Raw genomic sequence first — 22,092 nt, forward strand, 5'->3', positions numbered from 1 at the left:
ATACTACCTTCGTTACAACTTATGTGCAACGATTAGACATTTTTCCTCTCTGCTTTATGTCAAATCGTTGCACATAACTTATAACGGAGGTAGTAGTATATTATATCTAATAAATTAGTAAAGATTTGAGGTAAAAATAATCAAACTTTTCCATTTCGTTACTGCCAGGTACTAGTATTAAATCCAACAATAAAATGTCAGGAGGCCCAACTAGCTTCAATACATTGGGTATCCATTATCAGTCAGCCTACTACAATCCAATATAATAACACTCCAATGCAAAACTGTTGGCTCATCAAGAGAAATGATCCATAATGGAAGTGAAATTACATTAAAAAATCATATGACTATAGAAGAAATAAGGGAACCAGAAACTTTATACGAATTATGAAGTATGAGACAATATTTTTTCACACCCAGAAGATAAATTACCAATTATCTTTCACTTCACATAATCGGATGCGCGTTCTAAGTACTTTCAAAACACACTGCTGATTGCTACACTCTTGCTAATAGGAGAGTAACATCTAACATAGAATAAAGGTAATTTTGACTTTTTGCTACCTATCAAACACATCAATTTCATTTTTGCTACCTATGAAAACCTTTATTTTATGTTAATACCTAACATATGCCCCTTTTTTTTTTTTTTTTTTTTTTTTTTTTTTTTTTTTTTTTTTTTTTTTTAACTTTTGCTACCAGTTAACGGAATCCGTTAGGGTTCCGTTAAGTTTATTTTTTTTAAAAAATAAAAATAAATTAAAAAATTAAAAATTTTAAAAAAAACCACCCTACCTCTACCGTTGAAGGTAACCCAACCACCCCTGCCACACTCCTTCCCTCCCCCCTGCCGGCGGCCAGAGGCCGGCGCGAACCCACCCCCTCCCTTTCCCCCAACAAACCCCCCTTCCCTTTCCCCGTTCTCGCTGCCCCGACCCCCACCCCGTACCAAAACAACCCCTTTCCCCTTCCTCCCACCGGAATCCGCCCCCCTTCCTCCCACCAGATCCTACCTCTTTCGCTTCTTCTAGAAGCCCTTTCTTCATCCTCTTCCTTTTCATCATCTTTCGCCGCCGTCGAAGCATCCGACGGACGACTTCAATACATTCCACCAGAATACATGGACAACAGCAGCAAACAGCGACGCAATTCGCCGTCGTAATTCCGGCAACTTCTCCGACATTTGACGACGATTTTCTCGGAGAAGTTAGGGTTTCGGTGAGAAGTTAGGGTTTTGGATTCTGGTGGGGGGAAGGGGAAAGGGGTGATTTTGGTTCGGGGTGGGTGGGGGTCGGGGCACCGAGAACGGGGAAAGGGAAGGGATTCGTTGTGGTGTCTGGTCGGCAGCAAGTAAGGGGTTCGCCGGCGCCGGGAGGGGCTGGGCTTGGTTTGGTGGTTTTTTAATTTTTTTTTATTTATTTTGGTGGCTGACGGGGAGGCATTTAGGGTTGCTAAGGAGGTAGTGGTGGTCGGAAGGTGGTAATGACGGTGGCTGGATCTCACCAACGATATTGTTAACTGAAACCGTTAACTTGTAGCAAAAGTTAAAAAAGGGCGTAGTAAAATAAAATAAAAGAGGTAGTAAAAATGAAATCAATGTGTTTAATAGGTAGCAAAAGTCAAAATTTCCTAGAATAAAAGATCATATTTTAAAACCATATACTCCAGGTTACAACGCATACATACATGGAAAAATTACTTACTAACATTCATCATCTAAGAAAGTTAAACATCAAATTTAGTACGTATTGATTGCATTTGTACTACATACAATAAGATCGAATTAACTAAAATGGTTCTACTGTTGATATAACTAGGGATCCAAACATACAGATAATAAACTTTTCTATCTGATCGATCATATACTTAGCTTTCTTCCAACCTAGCTTTTAACGAACTTCATGCAAATAGGAGGATTAACACCAGCCAAGGCAAGTATAGCACTAGGCAAACTCCATATACCATCACCACAAATCAAACCCGAGGCAACTGCAGGCGCGAATGCATCAGCCTTAGCCTTATTCCTGTACTCCCACACGAATAGTATCAAGCTACCAACACACATGTCGATAGCAAAGTAGCCTCCGAGGTAGAAAGGTATAGCCATTGCCATTGGAATTGGTATAAACCTCGAGTACTTCTCCCCTACGACATCCTTAACTCCATTGATTCCCATTGCAATGATGAAGAATATTATGCATAACAGGAGACAGTTCTTAGGCAATGTAGTTACTCCCTCGACTCCAAGAAGAGCTATGTTTCGATACACAGCAGCAAATGGTGCTGGATACTTGGACTCTGGTAGTCCTAGATCAGGGTATGCATTGTAGAAAATCCAGAAAACAATCGGAGATATTACACAGCCCATTGCAGTCCCTACTATTTGGCTCACAAACATTGATCGAGGTGAAGCTAGTGTCATGTAACCGGTTTTAAAGTCTTGTGTCAGGTCTGATGCTGTTGAGACGATGTTCATCATAACACCACAGGCCGCGAGCCCTGCAACAATCCCACCATGAGAAGCACCGGCCCATCCACCAATAATGAAGATTGCTAACTTTCCATAAGTAGATGCCAAGGACCAGTCAGTCAGCCCACAACCATACGCGTTACAGAAGGCTAACACGGGTGCAACAATGTACAGGACTAAGACATGGTACCACTTTAGCTGATGGATGATCTGTGGCAGTACACCTATAGCAATCGCGGCAATAGCAACATAACCAGCTGCTGCAGCCCAATTTGGAATTCTGTCCATGAGAAAATACTCAGTTCTTCGTTGGTCATCGAATGAATCAGGGGAGACTTCAGGGGTGGGGCGTTCACTGTATGGAATAATTACTCCTGATTGCTTTTTCTTGTACTCTTTGTACAAGGCTATCACTGATCTCCCGAAAACTTTGACAAAATTATAGAGTCCATCTCCTAGGATAATTGCTATGGCAATAAAAACCTGCAATCAAACATGTGAAATCAAATTTAAGTATTTAACCATCCCACATTATTTGGTGCATCAGTCAGTTTTAAGAAAATCGAGTTTGAACAAAGAAAAAGTTGTTACCCTGTAACCCTGCAGGCCATGAAGGTTGCTGTCCCCTGCATCTGCAGCGTACCAATGACCTTTCTGTTGCGCTATGAGAGGCCACATGACACTCCATGATAAAATCGCTCCGAGTAGTATAGATATGTTGATAAGATACGGGCAAATCATCCCCACACCCACATATGTTGCAGAGAAATCGAAGTAAAACCTGCAGTAATCACACATAAAATGAAAATGAAGTATGATGTTAAACTTCATTTATTATACAAATTTCACTAGCTTTAAGTGTAGCAAGTCAGAAATTAATAGGGAAAAGATTGAATTATTTTCATGCAACACATACTTTTGCTTATAGGCTTGTAGACCGAAAGTTGGAAAACTTGCAAAACCGCAATCATCACCTCCTGCAAAGAACCATTGGAAGAAACTCCACAAGAAGCTGAAAGTAAAGAATTTGCCTAACATCTTTACCTTTTTCCTACAATCAGAATCAAAACATAAGAATTTGAAGAGCGAAAATGAGCCATATTACACAATATGTTCAATCAAATAAGATTAGTACAATAAATTGAAGCATGTAAATCTTACTTGGCTAATACAGCACCCTCTGGAGTATGGAAGCTGTTGATAAGGTGCGCAGTAGCAGTCCCACTTGGATAAGTAAGTTTAAAGTCGACGATCATAATCTACAAGAAAAAAAACACACACACACACAAATCAAACATCTATTGTTTAGTTTATATATCTTATCAAAAATGTTTGTAACAACATTTTATATATTTGTTACTTTATATGTTCGAGTTTTGATCACTAGAAAACTCGTACCTTACGAAGGGGAACAACAGAAAAAAGGCCGATGAAGCTAACAACAAAGAGAAAGCCAGTCATCCATCCTAAGGAAGGATTCTTGATGTCTAGTAAAAACGCTTTGTCTCCTAGCTCAGCAACTCTTTTACTCATACCAAGTACATAACTCCCAGCACCACCTGTTTAGCAATTGTTATTAACTTAGAATTTTTAAAAAGAAAATGAAAATTTTGCTTAAGTAAAAAGGATGTTGAATTGAATTATATTAATCCATACTTAAAAACTAATTATTGAGTACTTTGCAAGATTATTAGATGATAGATTGTGATTGCCATTATTTTATATACGTAGTATCCAAATCATTATTTTATATACGTAGTATCCAAATATTATACACATTATGAAGGTATAAAATCCGTGTAATCTCAATGTCGATCAATATCCTAGTATCTAAGAAATTTAGCTTAATCGAACTTCAAATTATAGGGTGTTCATGTTATACTCGGTGTTATATACGAAGTAACAAAATTCTCATTCTCATGGACATGAGCATGTGTGAGGAATAGGATGAAATTAAAATACAAATTTCTCATTCTCATAGACACATAATAACATTTTTTTTTTACGAGGATAATAACATTTCAAAATATTATAAATTCGCATAAAAAAGAAATTTAAAATACAGCTAATGATGCATTTGTACACGGTGAAAATACGAGTATACTTTGTATCATACGTAGAGCAAATTGAGGAACCTAGTGATCAACTGATCATGGATTGCTCTAGTAAGGCACAAGATGACAAAACCTTATCCAAATTATATCCTTAAGGTTAGGAATTCAGTTATATCACACCAAATACACCAATGTTTTTAGTATGAAGGTTAAATTTTCAAATCAATTGATCGATTTCTTCGTGTACCTTGTTTATAAGGTTTTATGTTTTAATAATTGTGTTATTAGACAAATCACACAAATGCATTGATCGATTTCTTCGTGCACCATACTTGTTATAGTTAATTTAATGATAAATAATATATTGCCTTAGACAAATTAAATCAAAATTTTATTATACATATGGGTGTCATGTATTACTAATAAGTAACAACATATTTCTTAGTTTAATAGTGCATCTTTATTGTGAGTAAATCGGGCATGTTACTAGTTCAAGTTTTGTGAGCGAACTTATCTCTGGATAATGATTAATTGCTCTATATTTTACATGAAATTTTACGAATGAAAAACTAAATACGTCATCTGTTCATTTAGGTTTCCCTTGTATTTTATGCACAAGCTGGTCCATTATAAATTTTGTATTTACAAAAAAAATTATATAAAAGCTAATTTGGAAATATAATACATCGTAATAAGCTAGATCCCACATTAACTTCCACGGATTTATGATTTTGACCTTTACTCCGTTTTTTACTTTTTATTCAATTCGCATGCTCTTTTCATTGCATAGATTTAGGATCGTTCAGTTCAACCAAATTATAATTGTTTGTACACATTTAATTAGTTTTCCCTACTAATTTCTTAATATTGTATCTCGATATAACTAAAAAATACTCGATCAAAATCACCATTATTATCAAAAATTTAAAATTTCATGCTTACTAACCCTAATTCTTGAACCTTGAAAACGTCTATACTAAGGGAATATAGATAATACTACGCTAAAAGATAACCTAAAGATACCAAGAACTCCAATATTATTATCACAAATAATACTAGTATGTATAATTGTATAAACATCTAATGGACTAGATTATTATCGAGAAAAATCATGATTAAGAGTAATTTTAATTAAAACTCACCGGAGAAGGCGATGCCGGAGGAGGCAACAACACAAGTCTGAATAACAGTATTTTCTTGACGAGTAAAAGGTTGTTTAAGATAACCAGATTTCTCAAGCAACTTTGTCCAAGTTTTAACAAAGAAAAAACCCAATAATCCAGCCGAAACATTCAACGATGGTATAATTCCGGTAGTAAGGTTGAGCTTCATTACAATGAAGGTAAAAAGAATGCTCAACACAAAGCTTACGACAAAAGCTCGAATCGTTAACTGTTGTTTCCATGATGGCACCTCCGTACCCTCGAATGTCTTCTCTACTGATGCTATTAGTGTTGTGTCCGTTGTCGAATCGTCGATTTCGAGGGATGATGTTGGCTTGTTTTCTTCCTCGTCAGTTGCCATTGCTATGGTTCAGCTAAGTTGTTTTCTTTATGTTTTTTGTTATGTGTTATTCTTGTATTATGAAATTGTGATGGTGAAAGAAAGAATGAATCATATTTCATTGTTTACGTCCTATTTATAAGGGAGGGTTTTGAGTTTTTCTTCCCTACTAGAGTTTACCGACTTTAAGGATAAATTTATTGTTAAGTGGAGTTTTAAATTAGAGTTTTTTTTTCATCTTCATTAAAAAAAACAAAGTTCCATCAAAAAAATAAAAACATAAAAAAAAACAAAGTTTTTATTTATTTATTTTTTCTCTCCAAATAAAATAAAAAAGCTTATCACAAACTTTCGGATAAAAATATAGGTGTTTATATCCTTTTTTAAAAAAAAAATATAGGTGTTTATATTTATATTTATATTTTTTATTTGGGTTGTTTTTAACATCTTCATTATCGTTTTTAAGCTTAACTTTTATTTACTAGTTTTGGGCTTCTTTTTTTTTTTTTTTTTTTTTTTTTTTTTTTTTTTTTTTTTTTTTTTTTGGAAAATAAGATTTTATTACCAAAAAGAGAAAGTTACAACTTACAAAAGCTAAGTTATAACTACCACCAGAACACCAAAAGACCTGAAAAACAACAGGACAACCCACGACCAGTTCTAGACCCAAACATAGCCACCTTCTAGGAAGGGTTCTAGGAAGGGCCTAGAACAACTGGACTCAGCTTCCCGGCCACCTTCTAGGAAGGGTTCCGGAAACCAGGACCAGACAACAAAAAAACCAGAAAAACAACAATGCCAAACACCCGAAAGCCACCAAAAACTACAGCCAGAAGCAAACATGCCTGCAAACCGACTAAAGAAACCAAAAGAAAAAAGAAAAACAACAAAACGAGCACCAAAGCAAGCCCCAAAAGAAGACAGCATGGCACAAAGCAAAGCACAGCAGCCCCAACATCAGAGCACAACACCAGCAAGGCATAGCAAGTCAAAGGTGCCCCATCAGCAAAAGAGCATTACAGCAGAGCAGCAACAACACGAAGCACCAACAGACAAAGACAGCAAACTGCAGCAACAAACCAGCACCAAAACAGCAGTGCAATAATAAAATCAGCAGTGCAGCAGCAAGAAAACAGCACCAGAATTTATAGCAGCACTCAGCAGTGCATAAGCAGCAAATCAGCAGTACAGCTGCAGCCTCCCACAGCCTACAGCAGCTCAAAGCAGCACCAACCAGCACTTGAATTCAGAGCAGCACTCAGTAGTGCAGAAGCACACCAGCAGTACACAGCAAATCACAGCAGCCACCCAGCAGCAAAACAAGACAACATGCAGCACAACACTGAGCAGAACAAGCAGCTGCATAACACAGAACAGCAAGGCAGACAGCAGAGCACCAACACCAAAACCAGCCCCTCAACTGAAAACGAAAAAGACCAGAACACACACACAAGGAACCCAAGACAAGCCCTAAACAATCAAATATTTGCTTCCCGCCGGGATTCTACAAACTGAGTGAAAGACAATATCCCGAACAAGGGCATCAACTGATTTGCAACAACCAGTAAAGAGAACTGCATTCCTTTGAATCCAAATCCCATAAACTGTTTCAGTGAAGGCCACCTGGATCACTTTATTCTTTAATCTGGAACTTCTGCAGATTTTCTTCATCCAATCAATCTCATCACTAAACTGCTGAACAGGCTTGGAAACACGTAAGATCCCCAAAACCTTACTCCAAACCCTCCTAGAGAAATCACAATAAAAAAAAGATGCTGAACACTTTCATTGCCATTCAAACAAAGGAAACAGTACACTTCGGATCACAAGAGATGTGCCATTGAAGCAACCTATCCTTAGTGACAAGCCTATTCCATAAAGCTAGCCACAATATGAAAACACTCTTGGGAGTTGCTAAGTTATGGCAAGTAACTCTTTTCCAAGGAACTTTAGGCACTTGAGGCCTAATAGCAGCATAAAGCTTCTTAATTTTCTACTTGTTGCCCTGAACGAAACCATCCCATCCCCCTTGATCATTCACAATATCTCTACAACTCAAAATCTTCTTCAAAAATCAGGAGCATCTAGTAGGGGTAGGAGTGGTCCAACAATCTTTATGCTTGAAATAGTAGGTATGAACCCACTTAACCCAAAGATTATCAGCCTTGTGAGCAATATCCCAAAGTAACTTAGTGACAGCTGCTTTATTCCACTCAGGAAGAGAAAGCAGCACTAGTAGAAAAAGGCTTATTTGCGTCGCTCATTTATAGTGTATTTGCGTCGCTTCTATGAGCGACGCAACTGCTCGCGACGCAAATGACTTTTAAGTCATTTGCGTCGCTCCTAGGGGCGACGCAAATAAGAGTCATTTGCGTCGCTCCTTTATAAACAAGCGACGCAAATGACTTTTTTTATAAACTTATTTTTTGTTATTTGCGTCGCTCCTTTATAAACAAGCGACGCAAATGACTTTTTTTATAAACTTATTTTTTGTCATTTGCGTCGCTCCTTTATAAATAAGCGACGCAAATGACTTTTCTGACAAACATATTTTTTGTTATTTGCGTCACTCTTTTCTAAAGGAGCGACGCAAATAACTCTTTAGATAAACTTATTTTTTGTTATTTGCGTCACTCCTTTATAAAAGAGCGACGCAAATGACTTTTCTGATAAACTTATTTTTAGTCATTTGCGTCGCCCCTTTATAAACAAGCGACGCAAATGACTCTTTTGATAAACTTTTTTTGTTATTTGCGTCGCTCCTTAATAAACAAGCGACGCAAATGACTCTTCCAATAAATGGATTTTTTTGTTATTTGCGTCACTTGTTTATATAGGAGTGACGCAAATGAGGTGAATTTTTTTTTTTAATTATAATATAATAATTGCCTTGTATATGTTTGTAGTACCTGTTTTCCTAGGTATAAAGTAATATGCTAACGCTAATATAATTGAAATTAAAATGCAATATTATTGAATAATGCAAATGTAAATTTCGGCAGAGTCTCCTTTGTAATTTGGCCTACCCATAAAATTGGGAATGACGGCATTATATTAACAACCTGTCCAATAATTTACATCTCAATATCATAGACATTATACTCATCATCCCAACACCAATTAACCAAATTACTTCATTTCAAGCCTATAATCCAAAACAAGAGTCAAACATGCGCTAAGTGATAAATCTAAAGTTCAACATTACATATAAAATACTCTGCCCAAATATCTCGGATCTCATTTATCTCCTCCTCGGTGTACGGTGTAGTTCTTGAAAAATCCTATCAACACAACAAATATACAAGAGGAAAGTTTTAATTCAAGATTGTAGCTAACATCAAATTGTATTTATCAAACAAAAATGAAATATTTGACAACTCATACCTGAATAAGATCTTCACTGCTATGGTGATGTTCAAGTATTTCGTACATATAACGCATGACGTAGTAGCCACACTCACGTCCACCCAATTGTTGAGGACACTACATGTAATATATTTGTAAGTTGAATTAAATTGCTATACTTCAATTATTAAGAAACTAAAATTTAGGTTCAGAAATTAAGGTAACCTGTCCCAAATGCCATGTCAATTTACTTCTCCTAGATTGTCCACTTAATGCCTTAAAACTTCGAAAAGCACTACACATTTGAAACAAAAAACATATATATATTACCCTTACACACATAAAATCATGACATTAATAACAAACTAGACTTACTTTGTCATTGCAAACTTAATTGCTAAATTTCGCTTCTGCCTCAAAGAATCAAAGATGATGACTTCACGCTTAGCCATGCATAAGACCAAAAGAACCCAATGATTCCTACATAATAAATTAGACACACATTTGTAAAAGAGTAAAGTAATATCAACAATTTGCAAAGTTCAAATAAATACAAGTTCAAAGTTTATACTTTTCATGGTATGGGCATAAGATGAACTGCTTAGATTTTTGTTTTTCCATCACATGTGTCATGTATAGTAGGATACGATCAGCATCACTATGCAAATAGGTTTCTGAAATCATTTCCGGACACATGAATCCAATGGAAGCCACTTCCTCCGTATCGAGTAAGTCACTCAAGGCCCTACATATATATCATGTAATAACATTATAAATGGTAATAAATAAGTATATGGGAAGAGTGAAATTTGAATATCTTACATCATAAAAACTTGCAAAACTGAAATATTCAGCCAAGCTCCTATGAGAAGTTGATTGACATCTTCACGTTTGATAATGATGTCCTTACTGTCTTCATAACTAAAGGTCCAAGCATCAGCCTTAACCTTAATAGTTTCACCTTCGGGTAATGAAGATAACAAACTATTCAAAGACCCACACTTCTGAGACAAGTTTTCCAAAGCATAATCCATAAGAAAAGCTTTTTTTGGATTGGTGTTGGACTCTTTTGTTTCGCGACCACTTTCAACTACTTTCATTTTGTCTTGCATGTTTTCTTTGGCCGCTTTGTTGTTACCATTGTTCTTATTTGATATGAATTCCTAATCAATAGTAAAGCAAATCTATTCAACAATTTGCTATATTTTGTATGGCAAACTATATGTAAATTGTTACAAAAATAATTTACCTTGTCATGCATGAGTGAAACCAAGTATTTTGGCCATTGGGTAAATGTACCATGAGCATGCTTAAGTTTCTTGATGACTGAAGAAGGAACTGGAACCGAGAATTCTTTGAACTCGTCAAAAAAATCATCAACACTCACCCTCACGTGATCCGGAAGGAGGTTACTATGATGATCAAGGATTAACTCCGGATGATATGTACCTTCAGCTACAATGACTTTCTCAGAGTCATTTTTCAACAATGATAGCCGACAAGGAACCGATTCCTTATAAAGATAGAAAAAAATCATAATTAAAAAATATAGAAAACTGAGTTACAAAGTTAAAAGTATGTCGCAGTCATAAATCATTAAAAAAAAAAGATACAAAATATAAAATAACAAAGTGTTGGATACCTGTATGTTTGCAAATGGATCATCACCCACTGATTGGCAACTACTAGGATTTTGCTGAGTCGTCCGGCCTATGTTATTCATTTCTATCATTTCAGTTGGAATTTGAATACCAATCTGTTTAGCAAATAACATAAACTTCTCTTGAACCATGGAATCCATTTTAGAATCCATCTCCTGCATAGTCTCCTCTCGTACCCTCCGGGCTACTCTTGCCTCTAATTCTTCCAGCTCATCATCTCCGAATTCCCTACCCCGTCGGCCACTACGCCTCTCTCCGAATCCCCATACAGCTTTAATGCCAATTCCACTGCCAAATGCTATTGCCCGACCATTACGATCTTTTTTCCCAAGGGCACGAGATAAAATATCATCATGCCTATTAGGAACAAAGTTTCCTTCAGCTTGTTGCTTTCTCCAATTATCCTACACAATGACTCCAAGTTAGAAAACTTTGGTTGCAATACATAAACTTAACAAAATATATTCAAACTTGAAATAAAGACTTATTACATATACTTATTATATACTTACAATGGATTCTTTCACCTCTCTTGTTTTCTCATCCGGCAAATAAGGATTTCCCTTATCATCTTCTATTGATCTTGCTAGAAGCCAAGCATATGTCCTATCCGGCAAACTAGACACAACCGAAGAACAAGATGAAGTACTGGATGCTGAAGATGTCGTGGGAATATACCCTTTTCTACGCCATACAATATTCATTTCACCATATGATTTGGCTCCTAAATGGTGAGGGTATTCGTTGAAAGACTGGCTTTGTCTTGCCTTCTCACTGATTTCCTATTTTCACGAGCATAAATGAAGATTAGTACATAAGAATCCGTTAACAAAGTATTAATAACCCGCATGATCATTGATATTAATACACACAAACCTTAAAATCATCTGTCGTATGCTCCTCCACAAATGTTTTCCACATATCCTCAGATATGAAATCATAGAGTACATACGGCATTCTTTTCTCCTTCGGCATATTCCTGGTACATGTGATCCAACCACTGACCAATTTTGTTTTGAAATCTCTCCAAGTTTTATCACAAGTGCGTAGGACCTTTTTTTTCTTGTCTTCATCTTCTTCGATTTGAAACTCTCTCTACGCAAAAAATTAAAAAAATAAAAAAAGTTAGTAAATAATTTCATCATATTCAAATAAATTGTTTTCATCATATTCAAATAATGTCAAAATGATCATATAATAGTATAACATTTAACATATAATAGTGAATATTACCTTAACATCTTCCCACAAAGTGTCTTTTATTCCTTGTGGAACTTGATTCCAATCTTTATACAATATAGACACCTTTGCACGACTTATTTCACCAACATTAATTTTTTATGCTTTTGCCCACTTTCCAATGGGTCGACACAATTCATCCCATTCAAGCACTCTAGGAACCCCAGGCATGGATTTTAGGCCCTTTGAAGGACCTCTTGGCTTTTTTTTCTTCTTCTGAGAGTCGGTTGTTTGTAGCTCTGATTGTGATTGATTGTGTGGCTCATCTTCCTCACTTTGCAAAGACATGGAACGATTATGCAAATCCTCATCCTCCATTATTACTTACCTGAAAAAAAAAGACATAAATAAATTAAGACATCGATTTATATCATTTTTAAATTATAAACTTGAACACATAACAATAATAAGCAATTTATGCAATTACTAACACATATTGGAAAAAAAAAATCATAGAATTCATACCTCCTTCATTCTTCTCTTTTGCGATATAAAATCCTTCATTATGATCTTTTCGTTTCAACGTTGTGTCAAAATCATCGACTATTGGAGGGATGCTCCAAACGGAAGGTGGTGACTCATTAAATTGCTCATCATATTCTTCCTCGTCCACCACATCTTCAATGCCAAGTATCCTTCTTTTACCTTCTAAAACAACTGACCACTTACAATCAGCTGGGTCAGCCATGTAAAAAACTTGTTTTGCTTGTGAAGCTAATATAAATGGATCAGCTAGATGCCCTCGTCGACCAAGATTTAAAAGGGTCAAGTTCCCTTGTTCATCTGTTTTTACACCACGGCTACTATCAGCCCACTTACATCGAAATAGAGGAATCTTGAAATCAACATAATCCAGCTCTATTATTTCTTCAATGATTCCATAATAAAATTTCTTCTTATCCACAAGTGTTTTATCATGTGCACTAACATTCACAAATTTCTCTAACAATTCTCCATAAACAATAATAATTGTTCAATTCCAACCAATCATGCAATCAACTACACAATTTGTATGAAATAAACAATAATTTAGAAAATTTGAAAAAGAAAGTTGAGTAGAGAAGTGGATTATACCAAATAGAGTATGAAAATACTCTAAAATCCTCCAAGACTACCCAAATTTGCTACTCCTTCAAGCTTTCACCTTTTTGCTCTTGTTCTTCAATGGAGATTTTGTGGGTTTTTGAATTTTTGACCAAATTTGTGAAATTTTGTGATTTTTAGAAAGAGAATTGGAAGGAGAGTAAGAATTTGTGAATTTTGAGTGAAAAAGTGAAGGTTTGATGATGATTTTGATGAGAGAAGGTAGAGAAAATGGGGTTTTTAGAGTGAGAAAGTAGTGGGTAAAGAGGAGAGAGAATATGAATGTGGGAAAATGAGAGGTGGGAGATGAAAGAGGGTAAAAAGGGATAAGGGGGAAATCCCCTTTTTTTACACGGCAGGGGAGGAGCGGGCGTGCAAGGTTCGAGGAGCGCCCGCTCCTGCTGTTAGAGGTCCTTACTGCCTCTATTTCGATAGTAGGAGCGGGCGTGCAGGGTGTTAGGAGCGCCCGCTCCTACTTCTTGGCATCGACTCTGCCTGTTTTCCAATTTTTTTTTTTTTTTTTTTTTTCGAGAGCTAAATATAGGAGCGGGCGTGCAGGGTGTTAGGAGCGCCCGCTCCTAACATTTGCCGTAGAAACTGCCTCTTCTGAGTACAAAGGAGCGGGCGTGCACTCCTTCAGGAGCGCCTGCTCCTAAACTTGCTGGAGTTAGTTCCTGCCTTGTTTGCTGCTAGTAGGAGCGGGCGTGCACTCGGGTAGGAGCGCCCGCTCCTATCTTGAATTGTCGAATCTGCCTATTTCTGCTATCCTTTTGCAAATTTCCTACAACAAAAACAAAACACTAAACAAAACATTCAAAATGTTAAGTGTTAGTTTAAGCTCTTTCATCTCTCTCTCTTTTTTTTTTTTTTTTTTTTTTTTGAGTAAAAGCAAAAATACTCGGGTTGCCTCCCGGGAGCGCTTCTTTAACGTCACTAGTTTGACGCAAATTCGAAAAGTATCCTCAAGGTGGGATAAAGTTCGAAATCGAATTGTCACCATTGTTTTCATTGTTACAACTTGCCATCTTGGGCAAAACCAAATTGTTTTCTTGACTAACACCTACAACAAATTTATTTTCATCATTTTTCTTTGAATCCTTCTTCCTTTTTCTCTTTGACTTTCCCTTCCTCTTCTTCTTGGAAGCCTTGATGTCACCCTCTTCATCCTTGTGAGCGTCGGACTCACCATCTTCAAGCATAGTCTTGAGGCAAGCAAGCATGGCAATCACCTCATCAAACCTATCCAAACCTTGCTTTGACTCATGGACATTGAAAAGAGGGTTAGTAGCACAAAGCATTCTCAACATATGCAAATCATTATCACTAATAGCATCTAAGGTCATGCAATCTTTCATGGGGGAAGGACATCCTCTCTTAGGGTCAATAGTAAGACAAAATTCATCATCACCCACATTTAATGTGAGTTTTCCTTCCCTTACATCAATGATTGCACCACCCGTTGCTAAGAAAGGTCGACCTAGGATAATAGGGGTGAGGGCATCTTCCGTCATTCCTAGCACAATAAAATCAACCAGAATGGTGAAATTACCTACCTTGAGAGGAACATCCTCAACCTTACCCTTAGGGAATTTGGTGGATCCATCGGCAAGTTGAAGAGTGACATTAGTGGGTACCAAACCACCTATACCAAGCTTCTCATAAACCGAAAAAGGCATCAAACTCACACTAGCTCCTAGATCACATAGGGCATTCTCAAAGGAAATGTTCTTAATAGAGCAAGGAATAGAGAAACTTCCGGGATCTTTTAGTTTAGTGGGATAGTGGTTTTTGATAATTGCACTACAATTTTCGGTTAAGCTCACCGTGGTGGACTTACTCATGACAACCATCTCATCCTCACATTGTTTTTCTTCTCTAACCTCCTCATTCTCACTCTGTTTTTGCAAGCTCATGGGTGGAGTTTCATCTATGCTAGTCCCACATCTAGTCATGATTGCCTTACAATGTTCTTCTTGACTAGGAGAAGAGGTGCTAGAATTGTTACTTTTAAGTGCATTAACTAATTGAGTTAATTGAGTTTCTAGCATCTTACTGTGGACTTGCACTTGCTTGATAGACTCCTCTAAGTCATTGGTTTTCTTGGTTTGAGCATTAACAAATTTTTCCATTGTTGTTTCTAGACTTGACTTAGGAGGGGGAGCTTGAAGTTGGAGAGGAGGTTGAGGGATAGGAGCAAGGGTAGGTGATGTATCCATTTTATATAGTATTTTACCCCCGTCCCTTGGTCATAATTAGTAGTGTTTTTGGCTCTTTAGAGCCACTTTTATTACTAATTGGTGTTTTCTAGTGTTTTCGTAGATTTGGTTGACTTTTGCAGGGATTTATGCTTTTGGAGTATTTTCCCGGGATATTTAGGAGCAATCACGAGCACTGGAGAAGCACGACCAGATTTTATAGCCCAGGGCCGGTTGGAGCCATCGAACCGGTGATTAAGGGCTCGGTAGAGGTGATACCGGGGCGTTTGGACCGAGTATTCAAGACCCAAAGAGGAAACCCAGATTGGCCTGAAGAATTGGAGCCCAATTGAACTCCAAATATTGGCCCAAATGATCCGCCCGGCCAAAAAGGCTGGCGCCCGGAGGCGCGCCCGGCCGGGCGGGAGGAGCGCCCGGTGACGCGCCCGGCCGGGCGCGAGATTGTTATTAGAGGTGAAAAAAGGCGCGCCCGATCGGGCGGTGCCTCGCCCGATCGGGCGCGTGTTTATTTAGGAAACATTTAGAGTCGTTTTAATTTGTTTTAGTTTAGGATTTTTGTACGGAATATAAATACTCCTCCGTAATACGATTTTAGTACGACTTCTTCTTCTCTTAATCCTTTCTCTTAGACTTTCTCTCTCTACTTAGTTTTCTCTCTCTTAATCTCTCTCTAAACCTTTGTTCTTATTTCTTTGATTAATTCCAGATTTACTTTGGTGACGATTTCTCTTCCCTTAATCTTAGTTATTTATTTTATTCCTTTGATCATGATTTATTTTATTGCTTTGCTTAGTTTATATTTAATTATGTGTGAGTAGTTTAATTTCTAGGTTTATGGGGATCTAATAAATAATATGAAGGGGTAATTTATTGTTGTTAATTATCAATGCTAGATTAATTTCCTATTGATTGATTTAATGCTCTGTGACTAGATTAAGCCTATCTTTTATGCATGAGTTTGACAATATTGATTCAAGAATCGAGAGATGAGAATTAATGTTTAGGTCTAGTTTCAATAGGCAAGTTAATTTATAAATGGTTAAGTCAAGATTCGAGAGATGAGATTTAATACCGATAAATTAATTGTGTGATTGTAATAAGTAGCGAGATCCCTTTACAATCTGGTTAATTGATGCATTGATGATTGACTATTATTGATTGTTGGTATTGCATGATGATTTCTTATTGGATTGTTTTAATGTTTTACAATTGCGGCTTGTAAAAGTATAGCAATATTAAATTGATGAATCGAGCAGATGCTAATTTGATATTAAAGGCTATTTTCAATAAGAACTTAAATCTAGTAAATTGCGAGAGCCTGTTAGGTCTATGTTGGTTAATAAATTGCGAGAGCCTGTTAATCATGTTATTTATGCAATGTCAATGACTGATTACCCTATTTTGCCCCGGAGTATTATTTATTGGTGAACCTATGCCCTAGATCCTTTTATATATTATTTTCTCCCTTTTCCTACTCTTTTTAGTTTAGTTTCATATTCAACTTTTAATATTGGTTACTTAAATAATTTAGATTATAATATTTAATTAGGAGTAAAAAGACTTGTTTCCCTGTGGAGATCGACCCTACTTCCCTATCTACTTTAGTTAGTGAATTAGGTAATTATTTTTGATTAGGGGATACGACTTTACCCTGTCAGTAGGTCTATTTCCTCCATTAAAACCGGGTGGGTTATGATTAGACGAATATTAACCTCTTTGGTGATACCTATTGTTATTTTGTTGATTAACTTGGTTGTTTGACACATAGTTACCATTACCTTGGTTCCTATAGTTTCCTTGATTATTTTGAACATTCCTTTGGCCACTATATTGACCTTGACCATTTCCTTGGGTTTGACCCCCTTTCCAATTCAACCAAAGTTTGGGTGATGTTTCCATCCCTCATTGTAGGTGTTGGAATAAGGGTCATACCTAGGATTGGTTTGACCATTGTTGATTGCATTTACTTGTTCCATGGAAGGGGAAGGGGAGCATGAATCATTTAACAAATAGCATTCCGAAGTCACATGATCATCACTTCCACAAGCATCACAAGACATCATTTGTATTGACATGTTATCGTTTAAAGAACTAGATGCATGCAAATTTTGGCGTGGGGAAGGGATAGAGAAGAGGATTGCAATTGATCAAACTTAGAAGATAAAGCATCTAATTTTGAATTAATCATGTTTATAGCATTTACCTTATACTTCAAATTATCAACTCAAAACAATTAAAATTAAATATTAAGAGCAAGAGATAGAGGAAATAGATTACTTAAAATGCTTCAAAGTTGAGAAATTGTTGAATTCAAGAGAACAATCTTCAATTAATCTACTACAATGATTGAGTTGAGAAGTTCTAAGCTAATTAATGAGGGTTGAGAGAAACTAAGGACCTAAGAAAACTAAAAGGGGAAGAAGATCATCCAGAAAACTGAAGCCAAGGGTCGTATTTATACACCCCGAAATAACATTGTAAGATCCGCCCAAAAAGTCGGGTCTGCATGTAGGAGCGCCCGCTCCTACATAGAGGAGCGCCCGCTCCTCAGGCTGGAGCGCCCTCTCCTGGCTCTTGCGCGCCCTCTCCTCCTGCAGCAATTTGAGGCAGTTTGTAGGAAAACAGGGAGGAGCGCCCGCTCCTATATAGGTGCACGCCCGGGGAGGCAGAATGTGGCAGTTCAGGCAGGAGCGCCCGCCCGCTCCTGCTTTCCTTTGCTTCCAAAGAGTATTTCTTCATGCTTATGCTATTTAGCCCATTTTTCATCGTACCTACAAGCACGAGCACACACATAAAAAGAAACGGGGAAGCCAAAAGATGCAAATTAGCACAAGAGGAGTTAGAAAAAGGGATTAGAGTAGGGGAAAGAGTACTAAATTGTGTTTAGAAAGCCATGATAAGTGGACAAATAAAACACTTATCAAATAGAAATCACAATTATGAATTATTTGATAAATTTGATTGTATATCACTTTCAAAAAAAAAAAAAATGAAGATTTGAAGGTGAAGTTGTAATTGTAAATATGCTTTTTTTTGTTTTTTTTTTTTCAATTTTTGGACTGTATAACTAAGAAATTTGGATTTCCAGGTTGTAAAACTTATAAGTATTAAGCATAGTCCGTACAATTTTTGTATGATTAAAAGGTTAATTCATTTATAGAATGTACGTCACCTTTAGTCCGTCCTCCTAGGTGGAAAATCCTGGCAAGTATTCAAAATTAAATGTGTACATTAAATTACGTAGAAACTAATGCATAAACAAAAAATAATGGGAGACTTTGGGGTAATTAATAAGTTCACACCATTGGCTTTACTTGGCCTAGTAGCAAGCTGTCAACAGTCAAAGAATACATACATAGAAATGAATCAAATGTATCAAAAACTCCCATATTAAAACAGGACCTAAATGATTTCATTTGATTTGATTCACTATTAATAGATACTCTATTACAACTTCATACATACATACATTGTCTCATTTCCCATTCTCAAAACAAATAAACAACCTTAATCCCTTAAACCCTTACAATAATGGATCCTGATAGAGAAAACAAATCAGCTGTAACGACGTTCGAAATCGACAATTCGACAACAAACACAACCCTAATAACCTCCGTAGAGAAGACTTTCGAAGGAACCGTGGTACCACCATGGAAACAACAGCTAACGATTCGAGCATTCGTCGTAAGCTTCGTGTTGAGCATTCTTTTTACATTCATTGTAATGAAACTCAACCTTACAACCGGGATTATACCATCGTTGAATGTTTCGGCTGGATTGTTGGGTTTCTTCTTTGTTAAGACGTGGACAAAGTTGCTTGAGAAATCTGGTTATCTTAAACAACCTTTTACTCGTCAAGAGAATACTGTTATTCAGACTTGTGTTGTTGCATCCTCCGGTATCGCCTTTTCTGGTGAGTTCTTCAATTTTTACCGGCGTAAATTGTTCTTGAGTAATTCTGATTTTTATTGGTTTGATATTAATTAATTACGTTTGTTAACTTAATGGCTGATTGGTTTGATGCAATTTCTCAATTAGTCCTTAATTCTTTTTTAATCATGTATAAATTTCAATTCAAATGGTATCTAATAATTTAGTGATAATTATGTACAAAGATTGTTTTAGTAGAAATTCATCATTGATTGATGAGCGCGTTTTCTGTGTGATTGGGTACTTATTTTATTAATCGGTCGGACAGGGATTACTTATTCAAGAGTTAGGCCCCGTTCACTTCACCTTATTTTTGCTGAACAGAAATTATTTTTAGTGAACTAAAATTATTATTTTTGAAACAGAACTAAAAAGCTTAAATTATTTTTACTAAACTGAAATTATTTTTGCTGAACTGAAATTATTTTTGTTGAATCTCTATTATATTTCTTCTTTACATTTACTGATTTTTACTGAACTGAAATTATTTTTACTGAACAAAAATTATTTTTGTTGAACTGAGATTATTTTTACTGAATATTATATTTTTAAAGTGAAGTAAACAGACCTTAATCGATCAGAGATTAATTGATCAACCACATATAAAAATTTGTATTGGTCTTTAATTAGTCTCCTTTTGAATATTAATTTTTAATAATTTTTCAATATTTATGGAGGGAACATATAATAAGAAAAATTAAAATTAATATCAAGAAGGATTATTTATGTTTTGAAATAATGTTCATGTTTTGTGTGGTTTGCTGAGATAACTGATCCTATGATATGACGGGTCAACTCATCAAGAATACTCTTTGTAAAGACCAAAGAGAATGATTTTTGTAGTTAATTTCTTATATTAACGATTGAGAATGTATGAAGGGAAAATATTAGGGGCCACAAACCTCAAAATGTCCCCAAATATTGAACATTACACCTAAGTATGGTCAAATACATTTTGTTCAACATTGTACACCAAGAAATCAATTAATGCGTTCAAACAAGGATTGAAGGACATTTTCTATGAATTTAAAACATGAGTTGAAGATTAATCTACTTCATTTTGTATGGATTTTAATTTGTAACGTATGGACTATGGAGTGTTTGGGAGTCTTGTGTTTGTTGGAATTTTCCAAAATTGACTATTACACTCACATAACTACATAAGGACTTGGATTAAGTTTTGTTGTCATACCTTATTGTGCCATTAATGACACCGCGTGATTTAGGTGTTTCCATCATAAGAAGGATCATCGCGTACTCATTTTCCTCTTTTAAATGAGTATCAAATCTTTTTTTCAATTTAAGTATAGTAAATTTCTATTTAGAAATAATTTGATTTCGTACGGAATAAGCAATTCCATATGGAGTTTTTGGTTTTAGCCATGTACAGTGCACCATTTGTTGTATTTTCCAATTATTTACTCATGTTTGATTATGGGCATATATTTTCTTATTGCCAAAATAAGCAATTTGTTGGGGACTTTCAAACCTTGAGTTTAAAATTTTACGTATTAAAGTGTAATTAAAGTTTTTGTTTTTGTAAATTGGAAGTAAGTTTTTCAATTACTTTCATCTAAACCGGGTTTGCTTTGATATAACTCATTAACACCCTAAAATACAAGAGTTAAGCTTATCTTACAGCTTTTGCTCTCTTAAAAGAATATTGAAATTACCAAAAAAAAAAAACAAAAACGTGTACCAAAATTATTCTTTCTAATTGGATTTCAGTATTTCACAGTTCACAGTTGTTTTCCATTGTATAATGATACGCCAATAAATTTGAGATGGTATGCAACTATGTCATCAGTCAATTAAAGAGATTTTTAATATACCAAACCAAACCACAAAAAAAAAACAAAAAAAAATTAAAAAAAAATAAAAATTAAAAAATTAAAAAAAAAATTAAAAAAATAAAATAAATAAATAACTAAAGTAGATTATTAAATAGTTTTAGTAGGAAAAATGTGGAATGAATTCAATATGCAAATAAACAATAATTGATTTCATTTTGTTTTTATTTTTTTTGTTAAGAGGCTATAGCCAAGCTGAATATATTGAACTAGAAGTAGCAACAAATGTGAAATCGACCAGCAAGTATGGAATCCAAATCTTCTATGACATGATTTATTTCACTTATGTAATCATGTATTATTACAATTTGGATAATTACGACGGAACATAATAATTATATCAACCAATAAACCAATTAGAAAAATAAAGTAACACACTGGACGTGCACACGAACATGGCTCTAAATTATGTAGCCTCACAAAGTCAGTGTAGAATTATTATGTAACACTTCCAAACAACGCATATTAGCGTCTCACTTTGACAATAATAGTGTAACGATCTATAATGTTACTCTTATAGTCTTATTGACCTATAGTTTTGGGATGAACTCTTACTTGATCTGGTGGAATGAACTCTCTCTCAACTTGCTTGTGTCGAGGGGTTGAACTCTATTAGACTAGTCATTATACTGGTGTTACACTATATTAGACTAGTCATTGTACAATTAGATTGATTATGCATAAATGATTTCGCCTTTTACTTGTATGTGTAAATTAAACTATGTAATCAAGGAATAAATT

The 22,092-nt window shown here is 35.6% G+C and overlaps 1 protein-coding gene across 1 annotated transcript; it reads right to left on the reverse strand.

The window, feature by feature from the left end:
- Window positions 1–1,882: 1,882 nt before the first annotated feature.
- Window positions 1,883–12,110, reverse strand: LOC145636699 (putative metal-nicotianamine transporter YSL7). Its single transcript, XM_081688261.1, has 8 exons — window positions 12,087–12,110; window positions 7,771–7,774; window positions 5,667–5,969; window positions 3,869–4,029; window positions 3,632–3,729; window positions 3,387–3,521; window positions 3,062–3,251; window positions 1,883–2,953 (listed from the first exon to the last, which is right to left on the reverse strand). Exons 3-8 carry the CDS (start codon window positions 5,854–5,856, stop codon window positions 1,883–1,885), a joined length of 1,845 nt encoding a protein of 614 aa, XP_081544387.1. The 5' UTR covers window positions 5,857–5,969; window positions 7,771–7,774; window positions 12,087–12,110.
- Window positions 12,111–22,092: the final 9,982 nt, after the last annotated feature.

This window comes from Chenopodium album, chromosome 6 (assembly GCF_948465745.1).
Source record: "Chenopodium album chromosome 6, dcCheAlbu1.1, whole genome shotgun sequence".
Taxonomy (NCBI): domain Eukaryota; kingdom Viridiplantae; phylum Streptophyta; class Magnoliopsida; order Caryophyllales; family Amaranthaceae; genus Chenopodium; species Chenopodium album.

Bases quoted from the DNA above. Each gene is read 5' to 3' on its own strand.
- LOC145636699 (XM_081688261.1), bottom strand. From the start codon at position 5,856: ATGAAGCTCAACCTTACTACCGGAATTATACCATCGTTGAATGTTTCG. The intron at 3,522-3,631 runs GTAAGATTTACA...TTCTGATTGTAG, and splicing joins GAGGGTGCTGTATTAGCCAA to GAAAAAGGTAAAGATGTTAG. The intron at 3,252-3,386 runs GTATGTGTTGCA...TGATTACTGCAG, and splicing joins CTACAAGCCTATAAGCAAAA to GTTTTACTTCGATTTCTCTG.